The 13,476-nt window shown below is 40.3% G+C and overlaps 2 protein-coding genes across 2 annotated transcripts in view; both read left to right on the top strand.

Annotated features, from left to right (window-relative positions):
* Positions 1-360: 360 nt before the first annotated feature.
* Positions 361-7,864, top strand: sall4 (spalt-like transcription factor 4). The gene is made up of 4 exons (XM_034695618.1): positions 361-554; positions 2,978-5,419; positions 5,504-5,805; positions 5,899-7,864. Exons 1-4 carry the CDS (start codon positions 488-490, stop codon positions 6,331-6,333), a joined length of 3,246 nt encoding a protein of 1,081 aa, XP_034551509.1. The 5' UTR covers positions 361-487; the 3' UTR covers positions 6,334-7,864.
* A 2,233-nt stretch (positions 7,865-10,097) lies between these two features.
* The window catches only part of LOC117821541 (probable phospholipid-transporting ATPase IIA), a 54,474-nt gene continuing 51,095 nt past the window's right edge, over positions 10,098-13,476 (top strand). Inside the window, exon 1 of the mRNA XM_034695909.1 lies at positions 10,098-10,435. Within this exon, the coding sequence (XP_034551800.1) occupies positions 10,368-10,435 (68 nt within the window). The 5' untranslated portion in view covers positions 10,098-10,367. The remainder of the gene's footprint in view (positions 10,436-13,476) is intronic.

The raw sequence follows: 13,476 nt of genomic DNA on the forward strand, positions 1-13,476 counted from the left end.
CACAGATCCTGACTGTAGTTATTATAAATTCAGGGTCTACAGGGTATTTAGAGTTAGATGTGCTCCAGGCTGGAATCAGGCTTCCAGTAAAAGACACATTTATTTGACTCCTCTGTGCTCTCTCGCCTCTGTCGGTGACAATATATACTTTTTTTCTTCTTCTCATGAACAAGGAAAAGAGCGATGAGTTGGGTGTTATTAACCCTGCCTCCATCCTGCAGTCCATCCATTCGCAGGGCTCCTCCCGCCCCCTCCTGCGCCTCCGCTCCGCTCATCAATGGGGAGCCCATTTGAATAATGTGTGAGCGCTTGGACTGGAGCCAATCAGCTGTCAGAGGTCCGTGATAAATCGCAATGCATTATTGATAATAATAATTACGGTGACATGCGCATTTCTACTTGAGGGGCTAATTTTCCAAGCCCTGAAGAATTTGTTGAAGAAGGGGAGGAAAATTGTTTGCAACTCTTTGCTCCTGATGGTTGCACCATGTCGAGGCGTAAGCAAGCCAAACCGCAGCACATCAACTCCGACGAGCCTGCTTCGTTAGGAAATGGTGAGTTTTACACACGAGATCTGAGAGAGCTGCTTACCCACAAACTTTACGCACAGCCCCGCCACGCCGTGCTGAGAACTATGGACATTTTATCTGAAAGTTTGGGTTGACTTTTACATTGTTCCTCTCGCACTTTGACCTGTTGCTTGCTGCTTTGCGTTTTGAGTTGACCAGGAGGAAAAACACTGAACAGAGCCGCAGAGCTGGGGGCACATTGAGAAATGATTTCAACACAATACAGGTGTTCGGAGGGTCGATTTAAACCCACACTGTAAGTTCGTGTGTGCTCGTTTTAGTCTCTAGTCACAAACCAACAATTGGCTGAGTCGCATCCTTCATTCGTAACCTTTCCTTGGTTTCATGTTGGACTTGTGCTCACATTTCAGCCTGATTTGGTGACTTACTGTCTTTTAATGCTCACACTGAAGTATCACTTTGAACTCTTCTGATTCGTTAACACGCGTCAGGTAATGTTAACTGTTGATTGTTTGGAAACATTGTTGCCTTTGGTAAAAAGTTGTGTGTGTGTGTGTGTGTGTGACAAGGGAGAGAGAGAGAGAGAGAGAGACGCACTGCCTGTGCCTGAGTTGCTGTGAATGTCTTTGATGATATTTTCATCCAGAGTTATTTTAATCCTCTCTTATCGTGACGCATCCTTTTTTGATATCGCTACTTACTTCAAAAGCTTAAAACTGAATCAAAATGCTTATTTTTTTTAAAGTTATTTGTGTGATAAAAGTTTTGATTTCAAAATCATATTTGCTGTATCTGATTTTAAAAATGTTTATATTTGATGTTTTGGTGTGATTCGTGCGTAATTGTGCGCCAAAACTCGAAGTTTCAAACAAAGGTGCCCCCAAAAAACAGTATGAAATGTGACTCTGGAGTAAGCTGACCTAAAGGCAATAAATCCCCCAGTTTAATGCATGACTGTTTCCTTTCGTACATATGTGGAGAGGTGGGGGATGGAGCAGTGGCCTTTTTGTGGAGACTGGCTGACTGGGTGGGGGTGCGTTTTGGTGTTGCCATATGCAAGCTCCAGCGGACCTCACCTTATGAAACCTTTAGGAAACTTTGCCATCGAGATGTTTTAGAGAGAGACTACCTGGCTTTCAGAAGCTTTTTGTTGGACAGAGGATTTAACTTTTGTGCCACACAAGCTCCATGAATAAAATGTTTAGCCTGACCTCGTGTCATGTACCCTTCTAACGGTGATCATACAGGTCATGCGCCGTCAAGTGGTAAACTAGAGTGTTAACCTCCTTTTTTAATTCTAACACACAAGCAAACAGGTTGTGATTTTTAACAGAAGTCAAAATGAGATAGATGTGCATTATCTTTCCTCGTTTTGAACCCTATCTAAATTAATTATCTTAAGATGAAGTTTGCAGAACTGTATGGTGTAACATGTGGGGGGGCTGAGTTTTCTCATAGACCAAAATGTAATGCAGTTTTTTTTTTTTTTTTTGTGACACCATCTCAATCCCTCCTGGTGAGCAATTAACAAGTCCAACAGTTTCCCTGGGCAAATGCAAACAGGTGGTCTTCCCCCCTCTCTTTGAGGCATTAGCATTTAACAATACACCCAGTTGTGAAATGGCCTCTTGGTTAGCAGAGAAATTAAAATGCACACTTGGAGCACTTCAAGGCTTTTCACAAGCTGTGAAACTGCTCAATGGTATCAGCATAAAACCCCCCCTTCCCCCTCTTGCATTTTTCTTTAAAGTACCTATATGAAAGGAGAATGTAGGTGTTTTCTTATCTTGCTTCATTGCATACAAACTGGGAGTTGGATTTAAAATGTGCATCTTCTTTATAGGGACCTAGATCTCCCTTTTACTGTAATGGAGTTCGTCTTTTGTCAGAAGTCTTACCCCACATGTGGAACTGGAAATGGATCTGATTTTTAGCAAGTGCTGGTGGATTTTTTTTCAGATGCAGAGTAATTTAATGCCCATGGCTCTTTGTCTCCCTGGACATTGTTCTGGGTAATGTCAAAGGTAGATGATTGCCCTCTGCTGGCCCTGTGGACAATAGCCAAATTCAGAGTCCTCAACAGACCAGTGCAGTGAGCTGCAGTGAGTGCAGCATCTGACATGTTAAGACAAGCTAAAGTCTCAAAAATGACCAAAGAATCATGTGAACACAATGGAAAAAGTGGAAAGAGATCTTTATGTTTAAGCTTTTATTTAAATAACAAAGGATTAGGTTTCTTAAAATGATGTTTTTATGGGGCCAATGTGAGTGCATGAATTTGTTCAATGAAATACAGGAGATGACCAACAGTTGAAAACCATACATCTAACTTTATGGTTGATCAAAAAGTGCATTTTTTAAATATTAAAACACTGATATCCTTAACTAACATGTGTTTTGGTGTGACTTTTAAAGGGTATTAATCTGAGTTTCATGTCTTCTTGTAGGGCTTCTTCAAGGTGATCAACCTGAAGAATCTGGAAATGAAGTGAAGCGGTTCAGGATGGACGAGACCCGAGTCTGCAACAAGTGCTGTGCAGAATTCTTCGACGAGGACGAATTTCTTGAGCATGAGAAGATTTGCACTAAAAATCAGGAGGTGGTCATCATGAAGGATGGAGATGGCAACGAAGTGTCGGAGGAATATTCGCAAGGCTCTCCTGAAGGCCTCGCGAGTGACCACGACGACAGCCAGTCCAGCAGCCATTCCTTATCAAACGTCAACGCAGACCACCTGGAGAGAACGGAGGAGTCCAGCATGAATGCAGAGGATCAACAGGATCAGGCAGATATGTCTGGCAGCCCTGAGACTTTCCATCCCTCACACAAAATGCACAATTCAAATGTCACTCTGGAAGCAATGGCAGACACTAAAGTGGCTGTCTCCCAACATTCCTCAAATGGTGCATCTCTGGCCTCGTCACAGGAGGCCATGCAGACCCTCCCCATGATCCTGGAACAGCTGGTGTGCCTCCAACAACAGCAGCTTCAACAAATCCAGCTCACTGAACAGATTCGAATCCAAGTAGCCATGATGACTCCACAGAGTCTGCAGGCATCAGTAGGGGCAGTAATGGATCCTCTGAAAGCCCTCGGTGCACACCTTTCTCAACAGCTGTCCAGTGCAGCAGCTCTGATTGGAAAAAGGACGGGCAGTCAGAGTCTTTCTCTTGAAACGATGAAGCAAGGTCAGCTACCTCTGCCTACTGGCATCCCTACCTCTCTGCCTGGAGGGCTGGGTTCAGTTTCCTCTAAAACAGACATTTTGAAGGGCATCCCAGATCTGGTTAGCCGTCTTCCTGCACTTCTGCCTCAGTCACCAGGCGTCATGGGTTTCCCTGGCACCTTCAATGGCATCCAAGCAGGGATGGAGCCCTCCAAAAAGGTGAAGACTAAAATGCTGAGCATCCCTGTAGAGCCAAAGATTGGTGAGTCATTATACAAGCACAAGTGCAAGTACTGCGGAAAGACCTTTGGGAACGACAGTGCTCTCCAGATTCACCTGCGTTCTCACACCGGTGAACGGCCCTTTAAGTGTAATATTTGTGGGAACCGCTTCACAACCAAAGGAAACCTCAAAGTGCATTTCCAGAGGCATAGAGACAAGTATCCTAACATCGGCATGAACCCGCATCCTGTGCCAGAGCACCTTGATAACATCCCCACCAGCAGTGGCATCCCCTTTGGCATGTCTGTTCCCATGGATGAGTCAAACATAACTGAAATGAAGCCTATAATTGGTCATCCTGCTGCAGGGTTCCACCCATCATCCATTCCTGGGTTGAAAACTTCCTTTGAGGGCTTTTCAGGGGACCCATTTTCCCAAAGACCTTCCCCTTCAGCAAGCGATGGCTCCCCCTCTGTTTCCTCTCATATGTTTAGTCAAGAGATGGATCCCATTCCGAAGGATGCTAAAGAACTTCTTGGTGCATTGCATCACATGAATGGTAGTGCACACCCAGGAGAACAAAGCTCTGGAACCGCAAAACTTCAGCAGATGGTTGACGGTCTGGATAAACGAACCAGCGACCCCAACGAGTGTGTCATCTGCCACAGGGTGCTCAGCTGCCAAAGTTCACTGAAAATGCATTACCGCACACACACAGGAGAGAGGCCGTACAAGTGCAAAATCTGTGGCCGCGCATTCTCCACCAAAGGTAACCTCAAGGCCCATTACGGAGTGCACAGGGCGAACACCCCCCTTAAAATGCAGCACTCTTGTCCCATCTGCCAGAAGAAGTTTACCAACGCTGTGGTTCTGCAGCAGCACATTCGGATGCACATGGGTGGACAGATCCCAAACACCCCGATGCCAGAGAACCAGTTTGAGGCAACAGAAGCAATGGAGTCTTCTCTCCCAGAGGAAACGCCACTAGAGACCAACGGATTCAACACTAGCATGGAAGATCACGAGCCAGAGATGACCTCTGAGAAACCAAATGACAACCTCTTAGATTCCCTTCCACCTGCCTCCGAGGAACAACAGAAGCATATCGCCCCTGCTGTCTTCGCCAGCCTAGATGTTTTGAAGAATCTCACCTCTGCTCTCGCACTGAAACGACAGAGTAGCACAGCTTCGGAGAGCGAGGGAACCGCCAAAGAATCCCCCTCAGCTCCCAGGGAGCAGGAGTATCAGAATGGCCGCAGTCCTGCAGTATCTGACTCTGCCATGTCCTTTAACTCCTCCTCCCCTGTAAACACTCATATGAGTAGCTCCAAGTCTCCTGAGTCGGCTGCTGAGGAGTTTGCCCGTAGTGTGTCAAAATCAGAGTCTGATTTTGGTCTTCAAGGTGAATCAAGTGGAGCCCTCGACCTCACGGCCTCCAGCAGCTTCACCCCCAAAGCCATCAAAGAAGAACCTGGGCTTCCATACACAAACGGAGACTATGGTGAGTTTATCCACTCAGTAAAAGTATTATGATTACTGTGCTGTTGATTGCTTTCATCTAATTACCTATTCTTTGTACCAACAGTTCCAAGTAACATGTCCTTCATGAGGATACCATCAAGTCTTGCCAGTCTGGAGATGAAAATCCCTCCTGAGAATCCTTTGGGCCCTCATGGTTTGTTTAGCTCCCACATGCCTCAGGGAACAGCCATGTCCTCCATCTCCTCAGCACCAAGACGATCAGCCAAACAGCACGTGTGTAATAATTGCGGCAAGAACTTCTCTTCTGCCAGTGCCTTGCAGATCCATGAGCGCACTCACACCGGGGAGAAGCCTTTTGCCTGCAACATCTGCGGCAGAGCGTTCACCACCAAGGGAAATCTAAAGGTATGTCTGAGTGTGTTCAAAAGCCTGAACAAGTCTGCTAGAAGTTTGTCTTTTAAGGATGAGGTTTTAATTATTGGTGTTTCTTGTCTTCAGGTACATATCGGCACTCATATGTGGAACAACGCCTCCCGGCGTGGCCAGCGTCTGAGTTTGGATAACCCCATGGCGCTGATGGCAATGAGCTCCGAGGCTAAGATGTTGCCAGAAATGATGCAGGCACCCAAAGAACTGGCTCCTCCACAAATGAGCTTTGACCCCTCTATGTGGAACCAGTATGCTGCTGCCTTCAGTGGTGGCCTGGCCATGAAGACCAATGAGATTTCTGTCATCCAGGGCGGTGGCATCCCGCTCCCTGGGAGCCCTGCCGGAGGGCCCCTTATTGGCTCCACTGGCGGCCTCATGAAGATGGATGGATCTCATTCCGGCCTGCCCGCTTCCATGGCTGAAATTGAGAAAAACAGCTCAGACAGTGTGCCGAAATCCCAGTTCCCACATTTCATGGAAGAGGGTAAAATTGCAGTTAATTAGGCCATTTAGCCTTCAGTCAATTTATCGCCTGAACTCCGCTTTTGAATGTCTCCTTTTGACTGAGGTACAATCAGAGAAAACCTTGTAGAGTTCTCCTTTAGATTGTTTGTTTTTTCTTCATTGCAGCTCCCTTCTTCTGGTCTGATTCCCAAGTGTTATTTTTTTTTTAGTTGAACATGATATAACTACTGTAGTTGTATTTTATTTTATATAAATATATATGCGGGTATCTTTTTTTTTTTTTTTCTGTGACCTTTTTCATGTTTGCTGTCTACTCAGAAGTTTGAATGTATAACTTACTTGAAACTGCTTTATTCCTGACTCTCTCTCCTTGATACTTTTGAAGGATTTGGACTCTGATAGGAAAGATTCAGGGCGTGAATTTTTACAGACACCTTGTCTCAGCGTTCAGAAATAATGGTGGAGTTAACTGTATGTATCTATGACTACTTCCCCCTCCCATTGTGTGCCATAGATTTTATGTGACATTGTACATTTTTGTAGAAGTTGATGACATTTGCATGTCTCATTTAAAGGGGCTTTTGATTAGGCTAGTAGATTATTCCGTGTCTTGTCTGTTGAACAGTTCAGTAATCAGTTTCACATAAAATAGATGGTCAAACATCTGTGTTTCACTGGTGCTAAGTCACAAAAGCTAATCGTTTGAATATTTTGCCAAGTGCCTAACTCCAAACATACCTGCTGCAGGTGTCTGTCCCTGCACCGAGAGGTTAAGAAGGCTCTGTTCAACCGATTGAATAGCGAGTTTTACCATGAAGCATATTTTCATCTGTTTACAAAGTCACCAGATTCCATTTGTAAATCTGTAGAGTCAAACTGGCTGAGGTGTGAAGTTTAGTATATTTAGTATATACTTTATGCTCTCATGCCTGCACTTTATTTCAGGTTGAAAATGCATATGCATTTTATGATTACATTTCACTGCTTTTTATCATAATGGCTAAACAAGGAAAGAGCAAATCAACAACTTTGTTTACTTTTCCTCCCTGTTCAGATTTTTTGAAACACCCACATTGCTTGTCAGTCTTTTGTCTAGGATATTGTATCAACTTGTAGCATCATTAATTTATTTATAATTCATAAATCGCTTGAGTTTAGGGGGTAAGTTCTACCTCGTTTAGATTTTAGTCGTCCTCCACGTCCCCCTATGCTCAATGCAACGCTCTGTATATTTTTCTGATACATTCTTGCGTACGTGATAGGATTTTTCCTTCTCAACCTGCTGAGTGGAACAGTAATGAATGTATCACTGGACACTTTACACAACTCAGAATGGTCGGAGTACTTTGAAGGCCCCCTGCTGTACATTCCTTATCGATATGCATTTGCCAAGTTGTGCCTTTCTTTAGCAAACCATGTCAAACTGCTTTCAAGTTGTCTCTACAATTCAAGTAATGTTGAGCCGATTTGGCCTGTTTACAGTGTAAATGTTTTTTTTGTTTTTCAAATGTTTCCTTCACCTAAATGTTTTCTGATTTTGAAGAATAAAATCAGGGTGAGTTTTTCAATATTTATCCTGTCCTTACTCATTCAGAGACATTGTCATCACATTTATTAGACTTGTAGTGTTGCAAACCGTCTGCAGGATAGTATTGAACACGCCACTAATATGTACCTTCCTTCTACGCTAATTCCTGTGCAAACATGGGCCAACTTTGAATGGACATAAATCCCTTATTTACATCGATTCACCTTCGGATGACTTGATGGAAGTATTGTTCTCTTCTCATTACCCACCAGAAGCCATTAATCCCTGCATTTTGCATCCTCAATGAAACTATATTTGCATCCACAACTGAAGGTTGCTCTCATATCGTGTCCTCAATCTATGTCAGGTCAACAACAAAGTAGCTTTTCCTCTAAGAATCTGGACTTGATATTATTCTCATGTAATTATAGCAAACTTGAGGTATACAGGAACACTTGAATAGTGATTGAACAGCGATATATATATATATGTGAAGGATAGTTAAATAATTATCTTCACTGTGGTGGACATGGCTCCCCTTTAAAATCTGATCAGCCACCCAAATACTCAATGATTGGGGATTTGCCTCGTCAGAGGTAGTATTAAGTTCAATTAATTATTTCACATATTTCCATTAGTTCTTCAAATTGTGAATTTGAATAAGCATATTTTGTTTAGTTCTCAAAGATTCAAGCTAAGCAGATTTAAATGTTGCCACTATGTTGTGTTACGTTTTAAAATTGAAATACAAAAATCTTGGATACTTTCATGTTAGTCATTAAAGTTTGAAAAGTAGGCTTAAAATGCTATGCATCATTTCTGCAAACATACTTAGTATCAGCCCTTTTAGGCTTCCTAATTTTACCATTTCATTATGGTAGCATAGCATAGCTCAGGCAGTTTCTTGCCCAACAAATACAACCCTGATTCCAATCCTCAAATTCAGTTTTTGATTAACATTTTACACAGAGTCCCAACTTATTATTATAATAACAATAACAACAACAATAGTTCTTATTATTCTTATAAGTAAATATATGTATAAAAATAATAATAAAGATAAGGAAAATAATAAGTATTGTTATTATTAAAAAATATATCTATATACTAAAAAAATGAAAATAATAACAAAACAATAATAAGATAATAATAAAGCCATGATCACAAGAAATTATAAGAGCTCATAAGAACCCAGGAAATGCAAGAACCCAACAACATTAAAGCTGAAAGATAATGGATGAATGGATTTAAAGGTTGAAAAAATACTTTATTTCAGTTTTGGACAGCGAAAATAATTCCTTTCCTTTCCACCAACACCTAAGTGTTTTTTTATTTTATTTACAATAATAATGATTATCATTACATATATGTATAATGATAATACAAATAATGATACTTCTACTACTACTACTACTAATAATAATAATACAAACAATAATTATTGTTATTATTTAAAAATGTATAAAATAAAATAATAAAAGCTCATTAGAACCCAGGAAATACAAGAACTCAACAATATGAACTGAGACCATTGGAAGACAGGAATAAATCAGTAAAAAACGGGGGAAAGCAATAAAGTGAATTCCTTTCTTTTCCACCAAGTAACACAAAATTAAGTGTTTATCTTTTTTGTATTTACAATAATCATGATTATCATTACATCTATATGTATAATGATATAATGATAATACAAATAATGATAATTCTACTTCTACTACTACTACTACTACTACTACTACTACTACTACTAATAATAATAATAATAATAATAATAATAATAACAATAATTATTATTATTTACAAATATATAAAATAAAATAAAATAAAATAAAATAATAAATGCTTATAAGAACCCAGGAAATGCAAGAACCCAACAATATTAAAGCTGAAAGATAATGGATGGATGGATTTAAAGGTTGAAAAAGTACTTTATTTCAGTTTTGGACAGTGACACAGAATTCCTTTCTTTTCCACCAAGCAACACAAAATTAAGCGTTATTATTTTTTTAATCTACAATAGTAATTATAATCATTATACATATATATATATATATATATATATATATATATATATGTATAATGATAACACAAATAATGATACTACTACTACTACTAATGATAATAATAATAAAAACAACAATTATTGTTATTATTTAAAAATACATAAATTAAAAATAAAATGAAATCAAATAGATAAAATAAAATAAATAAAATAAATAAAATAAATAAAATAAATAAAATAAGAACCCAGGAAATACAAGATACATATCAACAATATGAACTGAGGCCATTGGAAGACAGGAATAAATCAGTAAAAAGGGGGAAGAAGAAATAAAGTGACATTATTTCATATCAGTAGTTAATGCTAAGCTGTGTCCACTTGACGTAGTGCTGTAGACTGGTGTAGAGGTGTAGACTGCTGGTCCCAGCAGCCCTGCTCTCCTGCTGACTGCTCAGTTGAGTGACAGCTCGAAGCCTCCGCCCAGAACCGCTACAGCCAGGCTGCGAGCCTCCAGCCTCCACCCCGCTACCAGGAGCTGCAGGAATGACCGACAATATCCCCCTACAACCCGTGAGACGGCCGAAAAGACAAGACAATAAACACAAGAATGGGTAAGGTCTTTAGAGAGCTCGGAATCACTAAAACGCCATTTTGTTTAGGAGCTTCTTCTGATGTCAGTTTAGCCGTTAGATTGTTTACAGGCGCGCGGCGACATTGTCTCCAATATGGAGGTAAACAGAGCTGATTTTAACGGTAAATACAGCCTTGAAAAGGCGACAAACACGGCTAACAACTACATATATGCTTCATTAAATTATCTGAGAAGTCATTTCAGGTTTAAACGCTGAAGCTTCATCACAGCTCCTTGTTCCGGGGAGCTGTTGGAACAAGTGCAACTGACGCCCATGTCAATATTTGCTCGCTTGAATGGAGCTGAAGCTGTCAGAAAGCACGCTGAAATGTTCAAATGTAGGCCCCGACCCTGGAGGAGCCGTGTCCTCGACTCACATTGAGGCTCAGGGATGCCTTTGCAGGTTTATTTTGACCAGCTCATGAAGGGGCAGGCCTTTTAAAATGATGATGAAGGGCAGAGACTCGGTTGTTGAAATGCAGCCAATCAGCCTGACCATGTTATAGTGCTGATGTCACCTCCCTGTGCAAAGAGACATGAAGAGCAGCTGCTAATGTTGCTGCTAGTTGCTCAATATGCAATTAGATTTATAGTCAAAGCTGATAATGCATTCATAACTTGACCACCTCTGCTTGTTGTTCATCCAGCTGTCAGGTCATTAAGGACACTATCTAGCTCAAGCTAATGCACTCCTAACACTACAGTCCTGCAATAAACCCCACATTAAATTCAGTTGTATCTTAATTCAGGGCTTTATCTCTTTGTTTATTGTTACATTTCAACAGCAGCACACAATTCAACCTCTGAAATAAGCATTAAGTTTATTTTTTTAATACAATTTGATTGCTATGTGCTACAAAACAAAGGAAAGATTGCAATTAAGTGTCCCATATGTCATTTATTAAACATACAAGGGTTTGGGTTAAGGCTACAGATACAAATAAATCACGTTTTTGATTGATATGTGTAGAATTTAGAAGATTAAGCAATAACTAGTGATCAGATTCTAGATTGAAACCAAGCGGCAACCTCCTACTGGGAGAATTGAAGCCAATGTGGAAGTGGTAAAAACTGCAGTTCCTCTAGTGTCCACTTGAGGCTGGCTCCAGAAGTACAGGAAACCACATACACACCCATTCAAAAAAGCCGATCTTTACAGCAGAAGTAAACATGTTTACAGCCTGGTACTAAAAATCAAGTGTAGTCTGGAGAGCTAACTTCTCTATCGGCACACACTGTATGGGGGTTAGATTTTTTCATAACGTGGCAGTTTTGTAGGATATTGAGATTAAGATTAAGAACACTGTAGCTGTTGGCGAGGAGGCTCAAAGCCCGCCTCTTTACGTCACACTAGCTCTATAGAAGTTAGGTTGAGTTCCGCATTTCCAATATGGCACCCGCCGATGATTTGCTTCCAAACAGGGCTTCAGAAACAGATGGTTGATGTCACGGATACTCCGTCCATTATTTATACAGTCTATGATTGAAACGTTCCCATGCTCATCCCTCTGGTTGATGAAGGGACGGTGACCTTTGAGGATGAGAAGCTGCTGTGATGCATGATAAGGAGGATCTTCCATTCGTCAAGTTTTACCATCAAAAACTCAGATCAATGCAAACTATTTAAGAAGGGTGGCACAGGATTTTTGAATATTCGTTTACTTACTAAAAATCAAGAGTTACTGCAAATATTTTCTGATTTTAAAAGTAAAAATTTTCATTGTTTTTACTGGTGCCTGGTTGTAGTACAATATTCCTGCCAAACGGTGGCTATAGAGCGTCTTAAAGCTGTTTGCTAACCGCATTAAGGAACAGGAGAAGAAGAATGCTAACTGCATTAAATAGCAAAAGAAGAAGAAAACATTAGCAACAGTCGAATTTCGCTTTGAATAATTGCCAAATAGATGCCAATGATTATCGAATAGTATTGTGGCTTGAAATGCCCATCCTTATTATTTAGTTCACAACAACAACCACTTTCTTCTTCTTCTTCTTCTTCTTCTTCTTCTTCTTCTTCTTCTTCTTCTTCTTCTTCTTCTTCTTCTTCTTTGTTTTGCATATCGCAGGCCCTCTCACTAAATATAAAAATGCCAATGTTCTTGGTTTGTCCATTCTGTGCTACTGCAGTGCAAGATGGCGGCCTCCATGGAAGGGGACCCGCTCCTATGTAGACATAAAGCTCATTCTAGGTTAACAAAAACAACTTTATTTCTAGTAGGTGATTATAAACTAATTTAAATTAATATTATATTCAATTTCTACCAAGTCTGTCCCCCTAAATTCTACACACTGTACCTTTAAGTGATCAGTTTGGCCAATCAAATGTCAGAAAATGGCATGATCGCTGTTTCCCAAAGCTTAGGAATAATCTTTAATGAAAACAAATAATTTAAAAAGATTAGTCGAGTTGATTAGATGTCAAAATATTGGCGTTCAATTTGAAAGCATTTGGATATAAAGTAGCCTAAGACTGAATAAGCTGATTAAGTGATTAGCTCATTGTTAGGCCATTGAATGAATCAATTCTTCAGCACATATGTGACGCTATTAATTGGTCTAACAGGGTCGAATTAATTCGCTACATGCTACAGTTTTTGTAGAATAAACCATTATTTTAAAAGAAATTAGCAGAATAATCCTTTAAATCTTCAGAGCCAGTGTGCCTCGGCCTTGAAACATCATAGATTAATTCTACCTGTGCTTTTTCTTCTTCTACTTTTCAGTACTTATCTACAATAAGAAGCACTACACGTCTCTGTGGGAGGCTCCTGGGGATTTTAAGAGCAGCATGAGGGTTAATTTGTTCAAAATTACAGAATGGTCTCTCCATATTTGGGCCTTATTTAAACACATGTTTGGTATCTTCTTAAGGATGAACTATATGGGAATCCAAGCTGTAACTTAGGGCTGCAACTAAGATATAATCTGACTGATTAACTCCAAAATAATGTGAACAAAGTAACATTATTGAACATGTTTTTGTGTTTCAGTAGTCTAAAAAAAACATATATCAATAAAGAG

This window comes from Notolabrus celidotus, chromosome 11 (genome assembly GCF_009762535.1).
Source record: "Notolabrus celidotus isolate fNotCel1 chromosome 11, fNotCel1.pri, whole genome shotgun sequence".
Lineage (NCBI taxonomy): Eukaryota > Metazoa > Chordata > Actinopteri > Labriformes > Labridae > Notolabrus > Notolabrus celidotus.

Bases quoted from the DNA above. Each gene is read 5' to 3' on its own strand.
- sall4 (XM_034695618.1), top strand. From the start codon at position 488: ATGTCGAGGCGTAAGCAAGCCAAACCGCAGCACATCAACTCCGACGAG. The intron at 555-2,977 runs GTGAGTTTTACA...GTCTTCTTGTAG, and splicing joins GCCTGCTTCGTTAGGAAATG to GGCTTCTTCAAGGTGATCAA. The intron at 5,806-5,898 runs GTATGTCTGAGT...TCTTGTCTTCAG, and splicing joins CCACCAAGGGAAATCTAAAG to GTACATATCGGCACTCATAT.